Below are 27,245 nucleotides of genomic sequence, written 5' to 3'. Positions count from 1 at the left end.
ATCTGCTGACCTTTTCACAGTCAGTTATGTGTGAACATTGAGTATAGAAGGGATAATGAAAGGAGACAGATGATTACAACCATAGCTTATGGGAAAGAGCAACGACTATACAGGAGGGGAAATATCAATAGGTCAAATACAGACGTGAAGAGAAGGGAAATGAACAAATCACTCGTGTTATATCCTCTTACACTTATGATGGAAACAGCAGGCCACATAAGCATTTCAATAATATGCCATCTAGTTTTCTCCCTCTCTGCATAAAAATAACTCCCCCGAAAATATTTAATGAATCAGAGCTTAACTCTTATCAGTACAGAAAATGCACGACACATCCTCTCCTCTCACAGCCTCTCAATCAATGAAGGCATTATTACCATATCCTGGTCTGCAGAGAATACCAAAGCACTCTGCTCAAGTCTAAACTCCATTTGGTCACCTTGGCCCATTTTAACACCACTCAGGGACAAACTGAAGAGAAACAGTATCCCAATAAAGCACAGCGCACTCAGGCTTGGAAAAACTAACACTGAGATCACACAGTCTTTTAACATTTCAAATCAAACTAGAGTAAACAACCTGATATGTGATCTTGTGCTTGCATTTTTTTGAGGGGGGAATCCTTTTTACACTTCTCAAAAATGTGTTTTTCATTAAAGGTCAGGAAAGTGATCTAAATGCCAACATCAGGGTCTGTTCTGTGTGCCTGGGTGTGTGTGAGTTTCTGATGACATGACGCAAGGACACTGCAGCTAAGCCTGAGTAAATCAACCCCAGTGAGTATCGATAGCAGAGAGAATAAGCACTCCCTCTTGACGTCTCTGTAAACAACGGCAGGCACTTCAGACAGAGAGTCATCTCAGGACTGCTCAGACCGGCTGTCGATGAGGCAACAAGCATCCATCAGGAATCCAATTCCCCAGCTCCCTCCATCTCTCCTCCTCCTCCTCCTTTCCCCAGGCCCCTTCAGGGCCTCCAACAGCCTGTCCTTGAACTGGAAGAGCTCGCCTGCTGCGCTGCACCGGCCCCGGTGCAGCGGTGGCCCGAGGAGACAAGTGACGAGGACGAGGGCAGGTGGCAGGGATGAGCCAGCTCTCCTGGAGGCTGTTCAGATGTACAGCCCACGGCACCAATAGGCATCCTCAAGAACGGCAGTCACACAAAGTCAGAATGATGAACAACAGTCTCATACCTAAGGCAGTTTTTTTTTCTTCCCCCCCCCTTCTTCTCCCAGATAAAAACACACAGACCAGCCTCACCTAGAACAGCTGCTTGGGAGCCTCCTTTCCATGCATTAATGTGAAGCAGATTTCAGGGCTGGACACCATATGCTGCCAGCACAATTTTAATAGGCCAGGGCCAGGTGGGCAGACCGACTGACCTTACCGTTTGTCTTGGTGCCAGATGAGGACAGGGGAGGCCGAGCGGAGAGTCCCCCCCCGGGCGCTGCTCAGGAGCGGATTCAGGGAAGATCATTTGGTACTGGAACAACCACTTCTGAGCTGGAACTGTGGTATAAGCGAGTAGAAGACAGTTTGCCTGGAGATGTGCTGTAGCTTGTGCAGTGAGAGGACCACTGACCTGAAGAGCTGCTCACAGGACCCACACTGTATACATCACATATTAGGAATAGAAACCACAGCTCACAGTAGAAACAAGCAGGTATATCTGCCGGGAAGAATAGAAAATTGGCGAGGGAATCATCATGTTATGTTTTTTTCAAAATCTTGTTTATTAAATTTAGAAAACACCATTTTGTTAACGGTTTCATAGCAATAGCAGGAAACAACTGAAAGTGAAAGAGAGAGAGAGACACAGAGAGAGAGAGAGAGAGAGAGAGAGAGAGAGAGAGAGAGAGAGAGGGAGAGAGAGAGAGAGAGAGAGAAAGAGAGCGAGAGAGAAAGAGAGAGAGAAAGAGAGAAAGAGAGCGAGAGAGAAAGAGAGAGAGAGAGAGAGAGGGGGCGTGGGCCAACCCCTGAGTTTCAAACCACGTGGTAGGGGCTGATCGTGTGATCATGTGCCCTGACGCGACCCCCCCTGGGGTCAGCAGGCCCTGACCTGGCATAGACTAGAAGAGACAGTCAGCATGGTAACCAACACGATGGTCTTCACCTGGTAAAACGTCTAAAGGAACAGGACATCATAAAACTCCAGAGACATCAGGTAGAAAAGTTGAATTGCAAAGTCACTCTTCAAGTCAAGGTATTTCCTGCCAAAATATACCGAATATGCAACATTAACATGTAATTAGGTTGCCAAACCATATCGGTACATGGATCGCGTCACTAGGGAGACGGAGGGGGGGGGTTCTGCACAGCTTTGGGAGAGGAAGGGAGGGGGGGGTACTTCGGGATGCAGTACAGATTTAGTCCAAAAGGGAAGTGCAAACAATGTCTATAGTGTGTGTGGGGGGAGGGGGGTCTGTGGGGGTGCAAGCAGGGTGGCCCCCTGCCCCGCCCCCCCCCCCCTCGATCCTCAAGGTGCTGAGAGGGGCGACTCTCTGGAGGGCGAGCCCGTGAGGTCCTCGGGGGGGAACACCGTGAGGGTGCAGGCCCGGATCCCGCCCAGCGACTCGGGCAGGTCAAACACTTTGTGCCACTCGTCCTTTTCCGGATCGTACTTCTGGACGATCTCCACCATGCAGCGGTTGTTCCACGAGTATCCGCCCACCACGTAGATCTTGTTCTCGAACACGGCCACGCCCACGTCGCTCTGGCCCCGCAGCATGGCGGCGATGGGCGTCCACAGGTCCAGGGCGGGCGAGTAGTACTCGCAGCTCAGCACGTCGTCGTAGTCGCTCGTGCCCCGGAAGTGGTTGCCCCCGATGACGTAGAGGCGGTCGCCGACCGTGCACATGCAGTGCAGCCCGCGCACCGTCGTCATGGGCGCTTTCTGAGTCCATTTGTCCGCGTCCGGGTCGAAACACATCAGCTCCTTCTGGAAAGTGTCGTGAGTGATTCCACCTGCAAACGGACACAACACAACGGCGGTCACAAACAAGCCGTGAAATCGAGTCTCTCGGGTTTTCTAAAATAGCCCCGGGCGCTAATCAAAAAAGCATTTAACGGAGCGAGCCAATTGTACACTCGACCTAATGGGGAACTCTATCCTCCCCCCGTTAGCCCAGACCTACATTACAGCCTGGCACGTTGGACAGCATGGGGCAGGACTGGACACGCCCCAGGACCCTCAGTCACATGGCCAGGCAACAGCTCTGTGACTGGCCACTCTGGGTAGAGAGAGCCAGGCACCAGAGAGGGCCAGGCCCCGGGGAGAGCCAGGCCCCAGAGAGGGCCAGGCACCAGAGAGGGCCAGGCACCAGAGAGAGCCAGGCACCAGAGAGGGCCAGGGCCCAGAGAGAGCCAGGCTCCAGAGAGGGCCAGGCTCCAGAGAGGGCCAGGCTCCAAAGAGGGCCAGGCCCCAGAGAGGGCCAGGCTCCAGAGAGGGCCAGGCTCCAAAGAGGGCCAGGCTCCAGAGAGGGCCAGGCTCCAGAGAGGGCCAGGCCCCAGAGAGAGCCAGGCACCAGAGAGGGCCAGGCACCAGAGAGGGTGCTCTGTAGAAAGGCATGGCTCCCCTCTGAGCATGGCTCCCCGGGACTGCCAGCCCTCAGCAGCAGCCTGTCATCAGCCCCACGCTCATTAAGGACGAACAATAATAAACACGCCTCTCCCTGAGAAAACAAGCGTGAGATAGGGAGGGGGAGGCTACTAAGTGCTCCACACTGTAAAGTGATTGTGCGCAGACACACCCTGGTGGAGACAGAAGTGCTGGAGATGGGACAAGCAAAGCCGAGGGAGGGAGGAAGGGAGGGGGAGGAGTGAAGAAGAAAAAACTAAACAGGACATGTCTACAGGGAAGGCTGAAAATAAAGAGGAACACAATCCCAGCATGCATCTGAGTGGGAGCCAGCCCCTCCCCCCTCCCTCCCCCCCCCCCCCGCGCAGAGTGGCTGGAAGCGAACACAGCACAGAAAGGATCTGCAGTGCATGCCGAGAGGAGCCCGAATCCATGCTCTGCTGTTGCCGCCCAGAGCCCTCTCTCCCTGTTTGTCTCCCTCTCTCTTTCTCTCTCTCTCTCTCTCTCGCTCTCCCTCTTTCTCCGCTTCCCTCTATACAAGACCCATTAATCTATACTTACAGGCCTATTTATAGGCTGTGGCCCTGGCCGATCAGGAGACTGATGCCAGCTCCTCTGGGACAATCCGAGTCCCCTGCGCTGATGGATAGATCGAGCACCAAGATTGCAAGAGGTTTCCTTCTCTCCCTCTCTCTAAGTGTGAGCCCCTGTCCATTAAAACAATGACTTCAAGGCAGACACATCCAACCCAGTGAAGAGTGACCCGGTCTGACACGGGGAGTACATCAGCTGAATTTGCACCTCACAGCCCAAGGTTAGCGGGAGATCTCGACGTCACGAATGCTTCTTGAACACCCGCCCAGATATCCCCGCCGCCACAAATCCCAGGCAGAGGGGGAAAAACAAAAACAAAAAAAAGACCTACTTTTGTTCCTTAAGAAAAAAAAAAAGAAAGAAGACCGTTGTTCCCGCGGCGACCTTGCATACACACTCGTCGTCTCGGACAACAGCTTGTCATCTGCGCCGAGTGTGCGCCGCACCTGCCCCTATCTCCCCGCCATCGCCACGCCACCGCTACATTCATCCGTCTGTTGGACGAGATAAGACTGCGCGGGGCGGCGACCGGTTGTAGAAATAAAAATGGATGAGTTGCTGGGTGGATGAGTGGCGCTGTCACACAACGAGACCCGGAGTGGGGGGGTGGGGGGGTGCCGAGGAGCGAGACAAAAACCAATGGGTCAGCACGTTCCCTAAATCCCCCCGTGGTGATAAAGAGAGAGAAGGGCCAGATGCAAGCTCCAATGTCACCCTGTGAAGATCTATCCTTAGTCTCTGAGTACACCGATGGCTTGGGGCAGATTCGCTGAAGGAGGCAGTTTGTTCGCCTGAGATAGCGCCGCTGAAACGGAAGCCTTTTTTCAATGGGAAGAAAAGGAGGCAGGCGTCCTTTCAGCTCAGAATAGCACCCGAGATCACGGCGAATCAGACTTGGGGAGGTGAACGTGATACGGGGCCCCCAAAACCACGCGCCCTTCTCCCCCAGTTCCTCCAGCAGTGGGGAGCTGCTGGTGGTGTGGGCGGGCGGGCGGGCAGATGTGAGGGCCCCCACCGTGGGAGGAGAGCTGCGAGGCCTGTGGGGGCTGAGCGCGTGCGTCAGCTCCAGACAGCTGACGCGATGCCTTCAGACAGCCCAGCAGCCCAGCCAGGCAGTGGGGCCTGATCTGGCCCGACAGCCAGCCCTGACCTGCACCTCCGCCCGCGTGGGGCCACCTCGCGCCTCGGCCCCACGTGACCCTGCAGACTCGGGTGGAGGGGCGCTGGCAGGGACCCTCCCCCCCTTAGCTCCGCCCCCTGGACACGCACCTCTGGCGTGACGGAGGAGGAACGCGTGCTCCCACGTGCTCCTGCCTCCTGTCAGAGGGGCTGTTTGAGTGCCAGTCATGACCAAAAGCCACATGCCAACCAGTGACAGAAATAGCGGGCGGTGCAGAGGCAGTGAGCCCCGTCAGCTGGAAGGCTTTGACACTGCAGAGAGGCTGCAGCAGGCCCAGACTCCCACCACAAGGCTGGGCCGTGACTGTGTGTGTGTGTGTGTGTGTGTGTGTGTCTTCTGATTGTGTACAATGTGTGGAGCGGCCAGTTTGGCTTAACACAACCTCTCCTCCCGTGAGCTTTATGGTGCACCTCCTACACAGTTACCCGGCCCTTTCCCTCCCTCCCTCCCTCTCATCAATCTCTCTCCCTCGCATCCATCCCTCTCTCTCTCTCTCTCTCTCTCTCTCTCTCTCTCTTTCTCTCTCCCTCTTTCTCTCCCTTTCTCTCTCTGTACAGCATCACTTTGCATTAGTCACACGTTGAGAAACGAGGGCTCATCTCCATAAGGCAGGATTTTGTTTTCAATCCTATGAAGTGAACAAGCACGGTGCTGACTCCTACAGAGCAACAGAGGATTAGCTGCACCCAAGTCTCTGACAAGGAGCGATTCACAAGTCCCCCCCTCCCTCCCCCCCCCCCCCACCACCCCCAGGCAACACCGATGTGGGGGAAAGACACAGGCAGAGCCACTGGATGACCTCGGGATTTGGGGAGGAGCCTTGCATGGGCCCCTGTGACCCGCCCACCTCGGGCCGGGCGCCTACTGAACCCTACCATCTGGCGCGCCAACGCTGAGAAAACGCACGCTCAGCCAAGATGACTGGGCCCTGCGTCCACCGTCATGGCTGGCGCGCTGCTGGGGGAGGAGGAGCCGGGAGCCGTACCTGAAATATACATGTAGCCTCCGTAGACCGTCCCCGCGTGGCCGTAATGTGGCTCGTTCATCTTGGCGACGTACGTCCACTCGTTTGTCCGGGGGTTGTAGCACTCCACAGTGGCTGGGGGAGGGAGAGAGAGAGGGGGGGGGGGGGATATACAGCATTAGCGGAAAGTAGGTCAAGTGAGAACTAAGAAGAACAAACGGCAGCAAATGAGGCGTTGGAAGGTCTCAGGGACTTAACCCCTTAACCCCCCCCCCCCCCCCACAGAGCCCTCCTCCTCCTCCATACCCCCCCCCCCCCCCCACAGAGCCCTCCTCCTGCTCCATATCCCCCCCCCCCCTGCCACAGGCTTCTACCTCCCCCAGCGAACACTGCAGTGGCTCGACAAGAGACTGAACATTTTAGGGAGGGATGGAGGGGGGGGGGGCATCAATTACCTCGTTACATAACACAGCTTTTTCAAGAAAACGTTTTTTATGTCATCCACTGTCGTTTTGTGCCTCTTTAAAAAATATATATAAAAAATATTGGGGGTTGAGGCACTGTTTATGCACTGGAACCGTTTTAAAAGTAGCGATTTGGCACTGGTATCAAAACCTCCAAACACAGCCCTGGGTTTAGACTCAACTGATCCGACAATGATCTCGCTCTCCAGTCTGTGGGCTGGGACTGGGGAGTCAAGCTCCTTTCATTCAGACAACACTGCTGTGGGTGGCAGGCCTGAGTCTGTGTCCCTCAGCATTCAGAGGGATATTCAGATCTGGATGATGATGTGCACATCCCTGCCCGTCACCTGTCCAGGTGATGGGCTCAGACTGCACATCCTCCTCTGTCTCTGTCACGTGACGGCACAGCGCTGCATGACCGCATCGATCCCTCCACCCACTTCTAAACGGGAGTGTCACGGTATGTGCGCGTGTGCGAGAGAGTGTGTTTGTGTGTGTGTGAGAGAGCACGAGTGTGTGTGTGTGTGTGTGTGTGTCTCAGTGATTTTTCGCCTGTAGCAAACAACTCGACATCAAAACAAATCAAAATCAAAATCAAAACAACTTTGATCTCCACAGGTGGAGCTCTTCACCGAACGGTTACCATAGTCACCAAGCAACAACTCCCGGGCGTGCCTTATCCTTCTGTGACGACACTTAACCTCCTAACCTGAACTAGACATGTGAGCAGTGTAAGCTATGGGCCTATACACCCGGACAACTGTGCTTTGCCGACCTTGGGATTGTTGGCGTGGTGTGAGCACCAACCTTCCAGGTAGCTTTTCTGAGGCAGCCTAGTATCCTCCCCTGTGCCACTGCCTCAGGGACGCCCTGGTAGAGGCCGGGCCCACAGCCCCAGAGTGAGGCCGGGCCCACAGCCCCAGAGTGAGGCCGGGCCCACAGCCCCAGACTGAGGCCGGGTCCACAGCCCCAGAGTGAGGCCGGGCCCACAGCCCCAGAGTGAGGCCGGGCCCACAGCCCCAGACTGAGGCCAGGCCCACAGGCCCAGACTTTCTGACAGGATGTTTGGTCACAGACACAGGACGATCAGTGCTCAGTTAATTGCAGCCAGAATGGAAGAATCCTTTCATCCATTTTCAAAAAAAATACAATGAAAAAAAAAACTGGTGGCAAGAGAGAAAGCCATTAAAATCCAAGCAATTAGACTTTTGTGTAACGTGTCTGTGTGGCCTATTCCATCTCCTTCCTGCATAATAAACCATTTGTGAGAAAGCCTGAAAAAAATTATATATATATTTTTCCAATCTGAATTAAGTAACAGCCACACAGTTAAACCCAATGCATGTCTACATCTCCTCGGGGAACTATAGGCTTTAAGGTATAAATGCAAATGACTGCTCAAGAACCATGCAAAGGCACGCAGCTATATTTACAACAGCGTCGTATAAATCAATGATTTAAACAGAGACAGCGTCTCCGTCATTGTTCCTCCATGTTTGTGCTTCTGCTGTGCCACTGCAGTGACTTATGGTGACAGGAGTTTAGACTGACAGTTATGGAGGACCATAGCCTGAGAGGTTAACAGGATGGATGTTTGAAGAGAGAGAGAGAGAGAGAGAGAGAGAGAGAGAGAGAGAGAGAGAGAGAGAGAGGGGGGGTCAAGGGGAGAATTCCTGAAAATATAACACCTGATGGTTTATAACTGCAGTTACCACATGTCACTGCACCTTGCACGCACGGACGTGGGCACAGACAGTTTTCTGTGCTGCAACCACCCCGACTGTGCAAAGCCTTTTATGTTCTTTAAATCTTTTACAGCAAACTGACAGACCTTCGGTGGCTTATCAAAGTTCCAAACCATTCTCCTCTCATCGCACCTTCACAGGGTTACATCAAACAGATTTATGTATGAAAGAAACTGATACAATGCAGACGAATTGTCAAGTTTAGAGAGGGATGAGTGACAGTGACCCTTCAGGAGATGAAGGAGGAGAGAGGCAGCAGTACTGCCTCACACAAGGTGACTTGGTTTGGTTTCATTCATCATGGCAGCTACGCACACTGCAACCACACAATCCAGCTACAAAAGACCAAACTACCCACCAGCAGAGTAGAGCAGTGGACAGGCTGGAGGTAGACCTTGAGGAGTGATGCTTGTCCCACTAGACTCATTAAGGCCCGTGGCCAGACCACCTGGGTTAGTGGCACAGCTGGCCCCCCCCGCCTTGCAATTACAGCAGGGTCTCACGCAGCACTTTGCAGCAACACGCGCCTGCTACACGCTCCCGCTACACGCGCCTGCTACACGCGCCTGCTACACGCGCCCGCTACACGCGCCCGCTACACGCGCCCGCTACACGCGCCCGCTACACGCGCCCGCTACACGCGCCCGCTACACGCGCCCGCTACACGCGCCCGCTACACGCGCCCGCTACACGCGTCCATTCCAAACGTCAGTCTCCCTTCTCTGCAGAACGCATTAGTCTATCGCCCAATGCATGTAGGTGTTGGGTGGCCCCCCCCAGTGGAGTGCAGTCTGACTGCTGAAGGGGTGGGCACTGACGTCAAACCAACGTCCTCTTAGGCTGTGAACATTCCAGTCTACACTCCAGAGCGACCCCGCTGCTGCCGTCTGTCACGTGACCACTGTACGGCTTCCGTAGTCTCCATCACATCTCATCTCATGGCTGGCTGTGCTCCATCCGCGCGAAACTTGGGGTGTCGATACAAGTGTATGAGGTTACAGAATCAGTGGAGCCTATGTGTTAGATGTTAAAGACTCATGGATTCCTGAGCTTAGCCCTCTTATCGTTTCCAGATGTTTAAAGTTGCAGAGTTCGAGCTGGAGACTTCTAGAAGCAATGCAAACTAGAAAAACAGGGAAACCCCAGCTCACCTAGCTCCCCGGCCGCGTTGCGCCCCCCCACGGCGTACAGGTGCCCCTTGAGCGCGCTGAGGTGGAAGAAGGTGCGCTTCTCGTTGAGGCACGCCACCTGCATCCACTTGTTGTAGCGCGGGTCGTACCGGAACACCGTGTCCACCGCCGTCTTTCCTTTGGTGTCGTAGTTGCTCTGGCCGCCCACCACGTACAGGAAGTTCCCGATGACTGCGATGCCGTGCTGGTAGCGCGGCGCGTCCATGGGCGCCAGCGCCTTCCACTCGTGGGCCTTCTCGTCGAACAGGCGCAGCTCCTTGCTGACCACCAGCTGCTGGCGCAGCACGCCGCCCAGCGTGACCAGGTGGGCGCTGTCCGAGCGGATGGCCGTCCTGTCCGACTGCATGACGGGCTGCATGTAGGGCATCATCTGGTAGTTGCTGGCCTCCAGCAGGAGGTTGACGCAGGTGTTGTCCGTGCGCATGAAGTCCACCGTCTGCACGTGGTTGATGAGCTCCTGCGGGTTCATGAGGGGGAAGCGGATGTTCTTCATGAGCTTGGGGGCGTGGTCCATGCGGCCGTCCTCGTAGCGCAGCCAGCGGCACGCCGCCTTGAACAGGTCCAGCTCGCTGCAGTGCTTCAGGCTGTTGCTGGACAGGACGAAGGCCAGCCGCTCAAAGGGCAGCTTGACGAACTCCCCCGTGCCCAGTAGCGAGGGGAAGTTCTTGAGGATGAAGTTGTTGACGTATTTGTCCACCTCGGTGAGGTTGTACGTGTTGGCGATGCGCCCCACCTCCACGCAGTTATCCAGAGACACCTGCGAGAGGGGGGGGAAACGAGACATTGAGATTCTCCTTTTGTCTGTCCGTTCTAGGCTACCTAAAAAACAAATACACACTTTCAAATGTCAGGCACACAAACAAACAAACGCACATGAACCCTCACAGACAAACACACACATTGAGAAGCTAGTTGAAACGGAGCAGACCAATCGCTGAAAGCCAACATTGACAGAAGCAGCCGTCAGACGCATGTTAAGCTGTAGGTTCTAATCCCCCACCTCGTCTGGTGATGGGGGAGCTGAGCTGGCTAGAACAGGCTCCTTACCCCGGATATGAGGAAGACCTTGCAGAAGTCGAGCACGGGGAGGATCTGCAGGAAGCTGGCTGCCTCCAGAGTGTCCTGCAGGTTCTCCATGTTGAGGGAAAGCTTAGCCGTGTAGATGAAGTCGATGATCTTCTTCAAGCCTATTCGGTTCACGCCGTGCAGCTTGATGCACATTAAATCCTGTTCTTTCATTCCACCTGAAGGACAGCAAAAAAATTAAAAAGAGAGAAGATTGGTGTTGGCTCCACTCAATTTGCTTGCTTGAAAGGCCATTTAAGAGTCTAATTTATTTGATTTCATTGTGCCTTTGACAATTCAGTCTAAATGGAGGAACCGTAAACTTGTGAAATGCAGTCTTCCATCCGCAATGATGTCTACATGTAAAGGGAATGTCTTGAGCAGTGCCTGGAGACTACAGGATCGTACTGGAGGACTGAGGGTCTCAGAGAAAAGCATTTACTCAGCACAAGCCTACTCTACTTATTAGCGTCTTAAATACAGTCTCACTTGCCCGCCTTAACAGGTCCACTTCAACACAAAAACACTTTGAAACCTCTTGTATATGTTCTCATCTAAGAGCAGTTTAACCTCCTCGAGTTAATGAGAATGTCTCATTTGCCCCTCTTAAGGAATAACTATTTGGTGGGATTTGTCTTTTTAGATAATGGCATCAGGTGTATAATTCTGGTTGAAATACCACAATTAAAGAACTAAGAGAGGAAGATAAGAAAAAGAGACATGGTGGTAAAAATACACAACAAAGGATTTGAAATCAAAGAGAATCCATGCAACACAAAGCTTTTCCAGAGAGATTGACAACCTCAATGTGTTTTTCTCAACCACGCCGCCGACACCAGACAGACACAATCAAGTAATACCCTTTTGATTTTCTATTGGTAGTTCAAACACACACACAGAAATACATACACAGCCTACGGAGCTCTGCTATTTCTGCCACCACTGAAAACCCCACGCGGTTAGCAGCTGTGGTGCTCCGGAGAGCTAATCCCACCGTAGCTGTTCATCAGCGCTAACGAGGCCACGCGGCTCCTCCCCCGCTCCCGCTCTGTGGCGGTGCTAGCAGGTGGCTGGCGTTAGCTAGTGGCTGGCGTTAGCAGGTGGCTGGCGTTAGCAGGTGGCTGGTGTTAGCAGGTGGCTGGCGTTAGCAGGTGGCTGGCGTTAGCATGTGGCGTGGCGGTGCGGGGCTTACCTGTGAACATGGCTTTGAAGTAGTCGCTGGAGGACGCCATCATGGCGCGGTGGACGGGGAAGGCCTCGTCACCGTCCCCCGCCACCAGGGTGACGTCACATAGTAATCCCTCTATCCTCAGCTGGTCAAATCCCTGGGAGGAAGAGAGGAGGACAGGGTTGGCAGGTTAAAGACTGCAGCTAGGTGGAGCAGGTAAGAGACTACGACTGGAACCTGGGCCCCTGTAACCTGGCCCCCTGGAACCTGGTCCCCTGGAACCTGGTCCCCTGGAACCTGGGCCCCTGGAACCTGGGCCCCTGGAACCTGGGCCCCTGGAACCTGGGCCCCTGGAACCTGGGCCCCTGGAACCTGGGCCCCTGGAACCTGGGCCCCCTGGAACCTGGGCCCCTGGAACCTGGGCCCCTGGAACCTGGGCCCCCTGGAACTTGGTCCCCTGGAACCTGGGCCCCCTGGAACCTGGGCCCCCTGGAACCTGGGCACCTGGAACCTGGGCCCCAGGCCAGCATAGTCACAGTAAGACTGGATTTAAGTAACAACAGACTAACAGGCATACTCCAAAATAACAACACACCAAAAAAACACACAAATTTCCCCTCTAAAAAAACATTGAGGTACTCGACAAAATAACTGATCTGGAAAGAGAATACGATCTGAATAGCAACAGTTTTATTTGCACAACAGAAGTATCAAGATTAATTCCACAGCACGCTACATAGATTCAAAACATCCCCTTCTCCAGCGCTACGCCCTTTTCCTGACCTTTTTATGCTGAGGAAAAAGTGCTGATCAAAATGCGCGATGAAACGTCTATTAAGACACAATGTGGCCAATCAACATCCGGCGCCATGCTCCGACAACGCTGACTGCTTCCTCAGCAGTCACTTAGCAGGCAGCCCTGGATAGGCGGCATGCGCTCCACACATCCTAATGATGTTTAGGTCTCATGCAGCGTACAGAGTATCTTGGCAGACGAGGGCCTGGGAGGGAGGGTAGGATCTCTCCATGAACTGTGAACCCTGGTCTGCTACAGTGGCATCTCCTCAGACTGTTACCGCGACAAACCCCTTAAACAGCTGCTGCTGCTATCACAAGCGTGCGAGGGTTGACACCCGCACGTAATGGCTGAAAACACAGTTCGACTGACATCACAGGAAATTACATCTGTACATTTTCGTTTCTGTGAGATATATATATATATATATATTTAAAAAAAAAGCTACAATCCATCAATAACTGACTGAGTGGCCTCTAAGAGCCAGGCCGTGATAATAGCCTGCCGCAATTAGACGCAGATAGCAGCGGCCTGACAACCTTAGACGCCGTCAATCGATGCCTTGGTGCGGACGAGGCTGGCTGTGTGGGTATAGGTGCTGCCTCACGAGGCGGGCTGTGCGGGTATAGGTGCTGCCTCACGAGGCTGGCTGTGTGGGTATAGGTGCTGCCTCACGAGGCTGGCTGTGTGGGTATAGGTGCTGCCTCACGAGGCAGGCTGTGTGGGTATAGGTGCTGCCTCACGGGGCGGGCTGTGTGGGTATAGGTGCTGCCTCACGAGGTGGCTGTGTGGGTATAGGTGCTGCCTCACGAGGCAGGCTGTGTGGGTATATGTGCTGCCTCACTCGCTCAGGCACACCCATACGACAGCTCTGAACAGCCTTCAAAACGCAGGGGCCAGGAGAACGGTTTAACTGTGAAAGGGGAGGGGAGGAACTGAACTGAAACCCATCACCATCACAAGAGGCTGAGCCCTGAGGCGTTTGGGCCCCCCCCCCCCTCGGCCAGGGGAAGCAGCTCTGCCAGGCCATGACGACTTTCAGCGGGGACAGATGCCGGGCACAGGCCAGGGAACGGAGCCAGATATTCTGAGGGTGGCATGGCAAAGCAGCGAGCCGTGGCCTGGCACGCTAGGCTAGGAGCGGTCTGCAGTGCAGCAGAATGGCTAGGCTTCACGTCGTTGGAGTCTGACGAGCAGGTAGGGGACTGGTGAGGGAGGGAGTGGGCTCCTCACCTGCAGGACCACTGAGCTGTGGGTGTTGCTTGTGAAGAAGCGGGTGTTTCCGGTCTTGGAGGCCTGCAGGTGGGCGGAGACGCCCATGTCACCGCACCCGAGCGACACTTTCATGTGAGGGTCGTCGTCCTCCACGAGGGATCTGCAAAAGGACAGAGGGAGAGAGACAGGGAGAGAGACAGGGAGAGGCACAGAGAGACAGGGAGAGAGACAGGGAGAGGCACAGAGAGACAGGGAGAGAGACAGCCAGATAAGCTCATAATTAGTGTCAAAGTAGAGAAACATTACCAACTGACTGGGGACTTGGGGAATGCCAAAACTAGGAAAAGCTCAAACGCCACAAAAGATGTAACACAGCAATATACACAACGAGGGAAGGTCTATTTGTACGGTTCTATTCCACAACACAGTACATGAATTCCCCAGCATCTCGCAACTGCTACACACACACACACACAGAAGAGGTGAGGAAAACGGGTCCTGCTAGATGACAAGGCCCCTGTAACACTATTACGTTACAGATCATTTGACAAGGCACTGGTATACCCCCCCCCCCCCCCCCCCACGTCTAAGGATGTGGAGATACTGGAAGAGGTGGAGTTTCCTCTGTGGGGCGTGGCCCGGGCCCAGCTCCCAGATGTGCCTGGGTATCAGTCTGCAGCTAACGAGACAGCGCTTCTCCGTTCATTATGATAATGGAGAGGAACAGGACACAGACCATCGCTGGAGCTCTTCAGTTCCGCCTTGACTTTCATGCCCCAACGATGAAAGCAACGAAAAACAACACAAACGACGCAATCATTCCATTCACGCCGTGCAGGAGACAGACTGCAGACAAGCATTTCTATCATAAAAAAAAAAAGGTTGTTTGTGAGAGCTGAAGAGATTTTGTCTCCCGCGCTTCTCATCGGATCATTTTGCATTAAAACGAGAATCGAAAACGTTTGACATCAAAGAGAACCAAGGCTGCAATAACACTGGGGAGGAGGATCAGGAAATGCATTCCAATTATGATTCCCCTCACATGTCATCGTCTACAGCTAGACGCCACGATCATTCAAGATGATACAGGCCTAGCCTCCGTCTCCTCAAAACACCCGCCACACACACACACACACACACACACACACACACACACAACGATGCCAAAGCTACTAAAACTACCACCACAGGTAAACAAACTAGCCGGCACGACAGCCTCACTAAGAGGCTACGGAGACACCCCCACACCGTGCAAGGCCACATACCCAGCCTCCAGGCCTGGGTGGGGGGGGGGGGGGAGGGGGTGAGGCATAGCAAAGTGTTCTAAAGCAGATCAGTGAGTCAGGATTCATACATGGGAGTTGTGAGGCGGGAGGGGGAGGGATGGTGGATGGCCGCTAGCGGGACACGAGGGTCCACACTTGCAGATGCTGAGGAGTCGTCATGGCTACAGGAGTGGGCACAGTCACGGTAACAGACAGCACAGGCGGCGAAGCTGCTGGTTCATTTACCCCGTCAGGTGGTAAGTCGGGGAGGCAGCGAGGAGAGAGTGGGTCGTCCAAACCACAAAGGAGTGTTGGTGGCTGCCGGGGACGAAACAGAGAGAGAAGCTAAAAGAAGCCCAGACACAGAGACTCCTCACAGACAGCAGAAAGACAAAACGACACACGGGAGGGCGTCGTTCTGACGTCTCCCGAGGTGAACGCTACGTTCTTTGTGCGCAAACAGGCACACTCGTACCGGCGCTTGCGGGCCGACGGGCAGACAGGCAGGCAGACAAACGGACAGACAGAGAGACAGACAGTTATGAATGACACACCAACAATTGGTACACAAGTCTAGTGACTACTCTGCATCAGTGGAAAGAAGTGGGGGAGGACATTTGTATTATTAGCAAGAGGCTGCAACGTGGCAAGAAGCGGCTGCTTGGGAGAAACGAGAAATAAATAGTGTGAACCACTTCTGAGAAACACCAGGGAACACTTAATTAAATTGGTCAAATTGGATAGGGGTAGGCGTGCGGAGAGTCTTAATTGCTTTTGTAAATTGGATGATCACTATAATGAAAACTTGCATCTTAAGGACAGCAGCAACTTTAATCAAAGAGATGTTAACACACAATTTCTTCACACCATCCTTTTTCATGCTTCTTACAGATGTAAAAGCATGGAAAGGGGAAGGGGCAGGGAATGAAAGGGAAAAAAGGTGAACAAACAAATATAACATCAACACCACGACAAACACCTACAGAGAGACCCCACTCTCGGCCCCTAGACACATTAGGCTGTGTCCAAAACTACAAACCTGCCATCAGTTAAGCTACATTCTCCCCCAACACAATCCACTTTCTCCTGTGGCTGATTCCCAAGTCCCTGAAGAATAGAACCGACTGCTGCAATACATTAGAGAACATTCAATTCACCCAGCGAGCCCTCTAGCTCACATTGTGTAACCACCCTCCTCTGTGAATCCTGGACATCTCAAAGGAAGTCCATCCCAATTCCCCAAACACTGAATTACCACGACAGACCCCCCCCCCCCCCAATTTGAGATGCTAATGAGGTGCAGCCGTGCTCCAGGTAGCAGGAGCAGAGCAGCTGTGATGTGATTTCATGCTGTGCCAGATTTCGTCTCCCTGTGAAGGAAATTCACGGTGGGTCTGACCCCTCGTACCTCCTCATCTTTGAATACCTAACATCCCTTTCAACTGGGTTGGACTGTGCACCTGTGTCTTAATTAAGCTTTGAGAGAGAAAAACGATCAAACAGAGAGGGGCATTCCTTTGAAAATATACATGTTGCCAAAAATGTCAGAATGAATGTTTAATTGCTGTTTATGCACACATAACATCTAGAATGATGCCCCCCTATCGCGCTGCTTCTTTTGCAAAATACAGGCTTTCAACCTGAAAGTGACCATTGTTATTCCGGCGAGGTAGAAAACACATTCTTTAATCATCTTTGGAAGACAGCAGGTAACATTACGAAACAGCCGACAACAGCCTCGAGGGCCATTCACAAACACCAAGAGCAGAATGCTACCACCTCCAGTTATTTTGGACATGTTTGATGAGCCTGTGGCGAGAGACAGAGAGAGGCCCGGTCTTCCTCTCTGATACACCGAGGAGGAAGAGGCGTCCAAAAGGTTTTCCTGTCACGCAACATGAGTCACCACGTCATGCACCAAAATGCGCTTACTGTGAGACAAGACATCAAAAGACACGGCGCAGTGTGTAGGCTTCTCCTGCAGGTATCATCAACATGTTTATCATTTGAAGAGGAATTGGACAGAATTGAGACCACCGGCCGCATGCGGCGTGAGCCGGGGCCCCGAACTGAGGAGGGTCTCCATGGTTTCAGCGTTACACGTGGCTGGCTGCTCGGGAAAGACCAACACTGTCCCCGAGAACACGACCACGACACACGCCAGGTGCACGCACCTGCATCCGAGCAGGCCTGGTATCAGCCCTGTTGAGCCGAGCCACATCTCCATCATCTCTGCACCGAAAGCCTCACGATCAGCATTAAAGTGAAAGGCCTAGCCGCCAGGAAACATTAACCCAGAGTGTGCTGCGTTTTCAAATGAAGTATTGCGTAATCCCATTTACATTGGATTTTAGAGGATGCAGTGTTCTGGTTGCATAACTAAAATGGCCTGGCCTGGCCTAGCAGGGGCAGAGAACAATGCTCATGAGTCGTAGGGTAGAAAACATGGACCTGCCCACAAATGACAGGAGAAAGAATCTGTGGTTGTGTCAGGGTGCGGCAGGGCTGCTCTGTGAACCTGGCAGCCTTGTGGCTAACTGGCCCTGCCCAAGCAGGGCCCACAAACCAGACGAACACACGGTACCCCCCGTGATCCCTCACTGCTGCCCTGGCCAACAGGCTGGCCACGGCACCTTCCTGGTAGTCAGATCAGGACGGTCGTCACTCGAGTCGAACTGGCCCCTGGCGTCCGGTCTGGAACCAGCAGGATGAGAGCCGTCCTGGACAGCGATGAAACCCAACCATCCTGTGACCTTCATCGCTGACATCCAAACTGCCTGTGACCTTCATCGCTGACATCCAAACTTCCTGTGACCTTCATCGCTGACGTCCAAACTTCCTGTGACCTTCATCGCTGACATCCAAACTTCCTGTGACCTTCATCGCTGACGTCCAAACTTCCCCACACCAGAAGGGAAACCAGATCACTTGTTTCAATATCAAGACAACAGTGAATATCTGCTGGTGGCTGGCTTCTCCATGTCCTTGAAACAAGGATGTCATTAACAGTAAGGGACAGGGGGGGGGATAAACACAGACCTCCACGTGAACCTGAAGTATTTCTGTAGGTCTTCTGGACAAGGAACCTTTGCCATTCCTCCCAAGCATGAAATCTGCACCATGGGCAGCTAAGCTATATTTAAACCTGTGTGGGATCACTGTAGGCAAATACACACACACACACACACACACACACACCATGATAATCTCCAGCAGAGGTACCATCACACGTTTACACACACCAGCTCATCCTAAAATACCCCTCTATCCCTACATCCCTGTTTCTATGTCAGGGCACACTCCATATGCTTCCCTCTCAAAGTTGAACCAGACCAAACCTAACCCACGACAAGGGTAGAGGCTTCGCTCGGAGGGCACCATGGAAACACAGTTCCTTTCCCTTCCTCGGAGAGAGACCACAGAGAAACCTATAATCAGAGCTCTCAGATCAGCCTCTCAAAAGACACATCACACAACGTAAAGTCGAAATAGAAACAGTTCTTCCTGTACAGGGCAGGGCTCAGTTAGAGGTTAGTCGTTTTTAATGGGGTAAAACATAGCTAACAAGGTGGGTCAGAATGAAGAGAAATTAGGTCCGGCCATACTGTGAAAACTATACGACACACTGCATTACAGCCCATGTGATGATGTTTAGCTGACACAATATCAACACAGACCGTGAAGCTAAATCTCGTGAGAGATTGCTGCTCCAGCTCAACCCAACCTTACAAGAGGCAGAGAGGGGTCAAGATCATTAACCACGGCAAAGGTTACACGGAAGATTGGGAGTCGATTCAGTTTGGATCCAATCCCTCTGAATATCCGTTAGCACTGAGAAAAAGTAACCGATATTTCTAATGCCAAGTCTAAAGACTTAAACCGGTAAACTGTCACTAAGGAAGAGGACAATCACGTAGACATTTTCTGTTTTTCATTCAACACTAGCCTGCTGCCACTCCTCTGTCCCAGACCAGGTTAGTGTGCAGGGGGAGACCTCCAACATCAAACCCCTCAGCAGGCATCCAAGAAGGGGATGCAGGACAGAGGCTCCTCCCCTCACACAACGGGGGAGACTGAGAGGCAGGACTGAGCCCCCGATGCCCCCTCAGCGTTTCTGCCCTTCCCCCCTCCACAGCAGCAGACGACAATAGCTCCTAAACCAGGGCACGTCAGGAGCGCTGACAAAGGCAGGCAGGCAGGGAGTGAGGCAGAGAGGCGGACCGACTCCTCCCAAACTGCCCTGGCCAGGAGTCCTTGTAGCGGAACACAGCCTCAGGCAGGGTGGAAGGCCGGTCGACATGGGTCCTGGCTACGCTAACACTGAAAAGGGCCAGAGATAATGAGGCACACTGCTCTGGAAGACACTGTTCCGCTAGCTGGCTGGTCGGCGCGCAGCGCGCACAAAGGAGGTTATTAAATCAAGCGCTCTTGACACACAACAATGCTCCCGTCATAGTCTGCCCAATTAGGCTGCAATCAATGAAACGAAGGGGACTCTATGTACTCAAAAAAAATCATTGTAATGAACCCTCCCCCCCCCCCACACACACACACACACACCTCCCCACCCCAGAGAAAAAAAACAGTCAAAAACCCCAGCACCACCGTAGCATGCTGTGAATGCTGAATTCTCCGTACTCACATGTAGGCGGGCGATAGCGGAGAGGACCTTGAGGTCTTAAGCACTGGCACTGGGAATTTCCAGCTGACCGGGGAACCACTTTTCCATTTTAACGGCATGTTGTTGTCACCAGCGCGGCGCTACAGCGATATCAACAGCAAAGAGCATTTCCACAAACAGGCTTCCAGCGAGGGCTTCCATCCCACTCTGCCCACACGCATCGGGGGGGGGGGAGGGGGGGGGGGGAGGGAGGAAAGAGAGAGAGAGAGAGAGCGAGGCGGACAACAGCCGTGGCGTGGAGGATGCGGCGCGGGCTAGCGACTGAGGTTGAGACCGCTAGCGGGAGAAGCCAGAGAATCCTGTCCCCCAGTGCTCACTGGCTCAGCGCGCGTCCCTCGAGTCACCTGCTGTTGGAGAGCCCCTCCTGTCCTGAGGCCTCTGACCACTCAGCCCAGCAGCTCCACAACAGTGCCACCTTGTTAAAGGACAGGCGACTGCAGTGCTCGGCTTGTTATAGGGAGAGGCAGAGGAGAGGGAGGAGTAAGAGAGGGAGGGAGGGGAATGTACATACAAAGCACTGAGCAGAGGCTTAGACCACAGTAGCATGCTCCCCTCCCCTTCCCCATTGAGAGAACTGCCCAAAAATAACATTTGCTTACACTGGATAAAATACCTTGCAATTTTCAACCGGCAAATTAACACCACTACTAATAGCTCCGATACTTGACACTTGCTCGTGTAATATGTTGGATATCGCACATGTATCTGGTGCAAGGTGCTGATCACAGAGCTTGTTGACAGCTAACGGTGGGGATGTAAGAATAACACTTCTAGGAAGATCCTCAGAAAAGGAGGTTGACCGGACTTTTAATACACAGTAAGCAATGGAGCTTTTTGGAATGGAGCTGAAAGACTGCAGGTGTGCAGCCAGCCGTAGCCCTGTCTGGAAACAACAGCTCATCTTGATAAAACACAAACGTCCACCCTCAGACGTGTACAGAACAATTTCCATCTGAGCCGTGGGAGCGGAACAACTCAGGCATAGAGCTGGGCGCTGTGCTCGTTTCTGCGATTACGCTCCCTCTCGTCCAACGACAGCTGAGCACAACGTCAAGAACGTTTAAGGCTAGGCTTCCAGTGCACCTTGTTCTTTTGACAAGTACTTTCTCCGCCTTTGCACAAGAACACTTATAGAATCTCACGCACGCAAAGTGAACCCTGGCCATCTTCCTCCTCACGTCTCCCTCCCCGTCTCTCTGTCTGTCTACCTGACAGCCCACGATATCCAACCACCATCTCTCTATCTGTCGACCAGACAAGCTACAATATCCAACCACCATCTCTCTGTCTGTCGACCAGACAGGCTACAATATCCAACCACCATCTCTCTGTTGACCAGACAGGCTACAATATCCAACCGCCATCTATCTGTCAACCAGACAGGCTACAATATCCAACCGCCATCTCTCTGTTGACCAGACAGGCTACAATATCCAACTGCCATCTCTCTGTTGACCAGACAGGCTACAATATCCAACTGCCATTGCTCCATGTTGCCAGCTCCTCAGCATGTAGGATCACACTCCACAACTCCGGATGCTGCAGTCTGCTGCAGAGGCCCAGGCTTCAGGTCACCATCTTCCAGCCCACCCCTTCCCCTCCGAGGACACACGTGCCCGAGTGGCCCCTGGATGCTTTCTTCTGTGAACTGGACTCGAAAAGACGACATTGTCTTTTTTTTTTTTTTTACCGGGCCCAAATTGAAGTGGATGAAGGTGGCAGGGACAAAGACAAAAGGGAACGAGGGGATTAAAAAGCCCTTTGTGAGATGAGTGGTGCGAGAGCACAGCCAGATGTGAGCCCATTTACAAAAACACAAAAGAACTGATATTTATATCAGAGAGAATGAACACTGGTACAATACTTTTGACAAATACGCTATTTTTACTTCTCTGTATCAATACACACACCGGCGGGCTAACTTTCGAGAGAAAAATAAACATGAGAAACCAATTATGAAACTCAGTCAACACAGCACAGCCAACATTCAATTAACACCTATTGCAGACACATTTCTGTCTCGATAACAGACTGTAGAACATAGAGGAATATTTATACTGGTGTACTTCCTTGGTGATAAACCTGAAGGATGCAGCATGGCCAAGAATGACAAGGCCACAGGCAAGATAAAACGCTCTCCATCTGTGGACATAAGGGCACAGTTACATCAACGTCCTAAACTAAACTACTAGTGTTGATTCGTAAACTAAACAAAGACACACGCACACCATTATACCAAGTACAGAGTCAGACACACGATCCCTAAGACTGAAGAAACGGATTCAGGGTTAGGGTTACTACATACTACAGAACAGACAGAAGACATCGCTGAGAAGAGGATGCATACACGATTGTCCATCGGATCCAATTAATTGGCTTCTGTGAAGCGCGCCTTAGTCTGACATTTACACAGACCATGAAGGGTGTGTTGAAGCTCGCGCCTGGAGACATCAGGACTATAGAGACAGCCGTCCTGACTGCGGCCTGACACAAACATCCTCCATCTACCGGTTGGAGGAGGATCTTGGTTGTCCGAATCTTGTCCGAGTGACTTCCACAGTAAGGGATCAGCAGCAGCTAGAGGGGTCAGTCGCTGCAGAGAGGGGAATCTTATTCTGTCTCCCTCCATCAACACTCACATAAAAAAAAAAAAACAATCTTGCTTCTTCTGCCGGGCAGAGTCTAAGATCCTGTACATCTGTCAGCACAAGAGTGACAGGACTTTCAATTGACACGTAGGAGATGTTTATGAGAGCGACCACAGGGCACGATGGCAGATCAAATCAAACGACTGGAGACAGAGGGATAGAACACCTACAGGGCTGGTGTCCTTCACAGTATATTAAAGCCTTTGAGTTTTTGTTTGCTTCTTCACCGAACGATGACATATTTAACATGAGCAGAGTGGCGCTCAAACTTCGGGGCATGAATCACAACACCCGGGGGGGGGGGGGTAGGGTTAGGGTTAGGAAGCCGGGGAGATAGTATAAAATAAAAAGAAAGTATAATTGCTATTAAAAGAAAAAGTGCAATAGGGAGTGAAGCGGGCTCGAGCTGAAATGATTTCCCATTTCCAACAAGGGGGCCTTGACACAAAATGTTTGAAAAGCACTGCATAGCGGAACATGGCTAGGAACACATCTAATCCTGAATAAGTGCTTGTTTAGACACACTCCCGCCAGTGAATCCATCAGCGCATGGAGCAGACCCTGAGGAGGACTGGGTGATGAACGCTCCAGCAGGGGCTGGTGGAGGACTCTTCACCTCCAGGAACCACTAGAGGATAGAACCAACCAACCCAATGCAGCCGTGGCCTGCCGTCGACCCCGTCGTCAAGCTTCAGCCTGTTTATTTGGCTAACATTAGGCCACGGCCTCAGTCACAAACGATCTGCCATCCTCGCTCACAATCAATCTGGATAACCGAGACCAGAGTTAGTAGATGGTCTTAGATGTAATGACTGCTTAATGGTTTAATCCAAGGCTCTCGACCCTGGTTGTTGTGAGCTGGTTGTTAAGGTACAATTAGTTACAACTTCAGAGCACAATCTTTAGGAGGTTGGGTTTTTTTTGCACGCAACAAACAGGGGTATTGAGCTCTCATTCACTGGCTGATTGAAAGTTACCTTTCACCAACGATCCCGTGAGACTGCCCTTAAGAAGGATGAGCTTAACTCATCTGGCAGATGACAGGACCTCTTGCTCCCAACAACCTCAGTTCAAAGGTCACATGGTCATCAGGACAATACAATAAAGCTACAACACTTTATTTTCATAAAAACAATCATCCGGCTGAGAATAGAAAGACGCGGACATAAAACTCTGTCCCCAAGCCTGACAAATAGTCTGGAACAACACATACAACTGACGTCATTTTCTAATTTTAGGCATCAACTGTGAAATATAGGAAAATGACAAAGACCTAAATAGCTATTTTTGTCCTTGTATTGTAGAAAAAGATGTACTTTGTACATTTTTATCTGAACCTCAAACCGAGACCCAGCTTCCTGCAAACCAACACGCTTTCATCAGACCAACGTCACTCAAAACAAATCACAAAGCAATTCTGTCCCAACAGAGCATCATCCCCTCTATTCATTGAAACACAATGTTGGAAAGAGTATTTCTTCACAACCTAAACTAGTGTGGGTTGGTCGATGTTGTGTACATGCTATATGCCAAGACTACTGGCAAGTGGCAATTTAGGCTCTTGATTAAATCATCATCCGCTTTGCCTTCAGTCAGCTTGCAACCTCTCCTGGTCGCTCCACTGCACCGCAACTCACTACAGAGACATACTCACTGGACTAAGACAGCCATTGCCTAGCAACCACTTACTTGGTGCCTGTAATGAGGCAGCTTTCTGCTTGACAGCTGAACAGCCTGCAAGTTTTGAGATCTCAAACTACTTCTTGACTGACTTGAAGACTGGAACCAAGATTTGGAAACAGAAAAAAATAGACTACAAGGCTTGTCCGAACATCCTTGCCATGCAAATAATTCAGGTGGATTTCAAAAGGGGCCAAAGCAGCCATTGGCAATTGTTAAGACTAGTGAAGTATAATGGCTTCAGTGAACCGTAAAGGCTAGTGTATGTGCTCAAGTACACTGTAAGTAAAGCCTACAAGCAACGATGCATATAGTTCAAGAGCACAGCTAAATCTGTAACTCTCTGTCATAAAAGCATTTCTGTTTCAAGAACTTTTCTTAAATCTTCATGACGTCTTCAAAGCAGGCAAAATCCATCAGAACAGCTGCAGCAACAAGCGAACAGGCATGAATGACAGGGGATTAACGAAGCCTGACACAAATGCCAGGGAGGACACAGAGCTGACAATCATTCATTACACAACATTTTCAACTATATACATATATATTTATTTTTTTCAACTACATATATTAATCTCCTGCATAATTTCCCCCCTAATCATAGAACTTCTTTGGAACTTCTGCCAATGGCAAGTTAACTGGCTTATGGAGGAAACCCACTCAACTTGAGGTAATGAATTAGTCCCCTGGTAAAAAAAGCATTCAGTTCAGAGGGGACCTGGAAACAGCGTATGGTTGCGGTTACATGCACTTTAAAACGTATTAATATGTGTGTTATGTTAATGTTAAATGTGATGGTAGAGTAGATAAAATAAAGTTGGACATACATTGCACAGTACCTGTCGTGCAGTCCCATGGACATGGTCTCCCCTCTGTTCACAGGGTGCTCCATTCCCTCGCCAAACCACACCTCTGTGAACACAGAAAGACAACGCACAGACCCACCATCTTTAAAAGGTCCACAGGGAACGAAACAGTTTACAGTTCACACATTCTCTACAGAACAACATTAGCTCATACAAGAGTCAGTTTGTGAGTGAAAACAAAACAAAAAAATGTATAGAAGATCAACTGAAATAGCCCTGGTTTGAGCAACATCATCCACTTCTCCACTATCATCTGTCCCAAGTCAAATGTATTAATGGACTGTGAGCATATGGTCTTTCTATTAATATTTCAGACTCATATTTTGGGGCGTTGTCTGCCATCTGTCCTGCCTGCACCCCACTGTTAGACATGGTCCTGATTACAGAGGATATCAGATGGGGTGATAATTGCAGCACAGCCCGTGTGTGGATTGAGTTCATGGTCCAGATGACCACAGCCTCACAAAGGGGACGACACACTCTGAGACCGGGCATAGAGGAGAACGAAGGGCAGTAGAAAATGTCAGAGACAATACAGTCCTCGCTAAAGCCGAGGCTACTTGTTCAAGGACACTGTAACTAGTGATGGTGGGGGTTAACCAAACTAAATAAAAGCATCTACGACTTCAGCTCAACAAAAACAAACTTCAAAGGAGAACTATTTTGTTTCACATTTTGAGGACCTCATGGTTATAAAACAAGCACAACAATGGATTTATTCAAAAACTGACTTTCAGTCATCAGCTGACAACTGAAAAAAAATGTGTGGCAAAGGGCCCATTGTTCACTTTAGTGAACGCTGTCTTTATACTGGACAGATGACAGCCAAACAGGGTGACAGGCAGAGATTACTCATGTTTAGAACACAGTGCAAATAACCAATACAATTCAAATAAATTAGCTGCAGGTACATAGTTTTGCCTTTGCTACACAATGACATTTACACCTCAAACAACACTCAACTTGGTTTCGAGAATTCTAGAGTTGGGCTTCTTTAGGAGCAACTAAACATCCAGAACAGTTATGTCAGGTAGCTGCAGGTGTCATGTTACTGAAGGCAGGCCGGGTTCTTGCCTCTACATTCTACATAAAAATTGTCAACACGAAAACGTTTACCAACTAGCCATCAACTTCATGGAGAAAGTAAAATTGCATTTAGACAAAACATCAAGTTAGCACTAGCATGACCAGCGCGTCTTCGACATTCAAGAAGATTTTAGCAAACCAACAAGTAGTCTAAGCTAGAATGGAGAAGCACTACCTTTACAAAACGTGCGCCGTTCCATCATAGTAAAGATGTCGTATGGTTTTCGGAGCGTTAAAAGGTTGTTGGGTTTATAAAACAATGTGGTATTGACGTCTTAAGAATGATCACATCATTAGAAACCAAATAGTAATGGGGCCTAACCATGGCTACAAGCCATCTTCTACAATTGTCAACATTTATTCACCCCAACAAGCCTAAATTAGCCACCTAGCGTTATCATGACATGAAGCTAACGCGACGCTCACGTCGCGGTGACAGAAGTAGATGACAGATTTATAAGTCTAGCTAGCTAACTTTCAGGCTAACGCTGTTAGTATATCACTGTTAAAAATAACTTAACTAGCAAGCCAAACAACTAGTTGGCTGGTGGCATACTAATATATAGTATGACAGACTTGTCGGGATTGTTTCTGACAATAACTAGAGTGCAGTCGGGTTTGGCATGACAAGCTAACTAACTAGCCTAACGTTAGCCAACTTAGCACTTGCTAGGTAGCTAGCACTAGCTAGCTCTAGTCTGATTCGTTAGCTATAGCCACCAGAAGTAGCAACCACCAAAAGGTGTACCGTAACGTTAATATTTTAAGGCAGCAAGCGATTGGTAGCCTTTCCTATTAAATAGTACGTGAAACAATGACATTAGTTTTGAACTATGTTAAATCCCACTTAATAAACTTTCAAACTGGGCAATTCGTACCTGCAACTGCGGGATACGTCCTTGTTTTCCTCTCTTCGCGACACCCCAAATCCACTGAAAACTCTCAGTCATCCAGCCTATCAAGACCTCGCTTGCTGGAACGGTGGAGTATTCAGGCTGGTTACTGGTGATTTTACATGGCAATCTACTCACCACGCACAAAGCAATGAAGTTATGGGTATGT

The 27,245-nt window shown here is 51.1% G+C and overlaps 1 protein-coding gene across 6 annotated transcripts; it reads right to left on the bottom strand.

Annotated features, from left to right (window-relative positions):
• Positions 1-1,708: 1,708 nt before the first annotated feature.
• Positions 1,709-27,196, bottom strand: klhl13 (kelch-like family member 13). Of its 6 annotated transcripts, none has more exons than XM_084697488.1 (9): positions 27,062-27,196; positions 25,059-25,143; positions 15,469-15,540; positions 13,976-14,117; positions 11,971-12,103; positions 10,761-10,957; positions 9,675-10,470; positions 6,336-6,449; positions 1,709-2,963 (listed from the first exon to the last, which is right to left on the bottom strand). In XM_084697488.1, the coding sequence occupies exons 2-9, from the start codon at positions 25,121-25,123 to the stop codon at positions 2,476-2,478; spliced, it is 2,007 nt and encodes a 668-aa protein (XP_084553614.1). In that variant the 5' UTR covers positions 25,124-25,143; positions 27,062-27,196; the 3' UTR covers positions 1,709-2,475. The 6 variants fall into 6 exon arrangements, with proteins under 6 accessions (XP_084553614.1, XP_084553615.1, XP_084553617.1 ...); XM_084697489.1 differs by having other exon boundaries at positions 25,071-25,143; XM_084697491.1 differs by lacking the exon at positions 15,469-15,540.
• Between the last annotated feature and the right edge of the window lie 49 nt (positions 27,197-27,245).

This window comes from Hypomesus nipponensis, chromosome 5, assembly GCF_054491055.1.
Source record: "Hypomesus nipponensis isolate SF chromosome 5, ASM5449105v1, whole genome shotgun sequence".
In the NCBI taxonomy this organism is placed as follows: domain Eukaryota; kingdom Metazoa; phylum Chordata; class Actinopteri; order Osmeriformes; family Osmeridae; genus Hypomesus; species Hypomesus nipponensis.
Note: the sequence above shows the minus strand (reverse complement) of the source record. Positions and strands in the feature narration are given on the sequence as shown.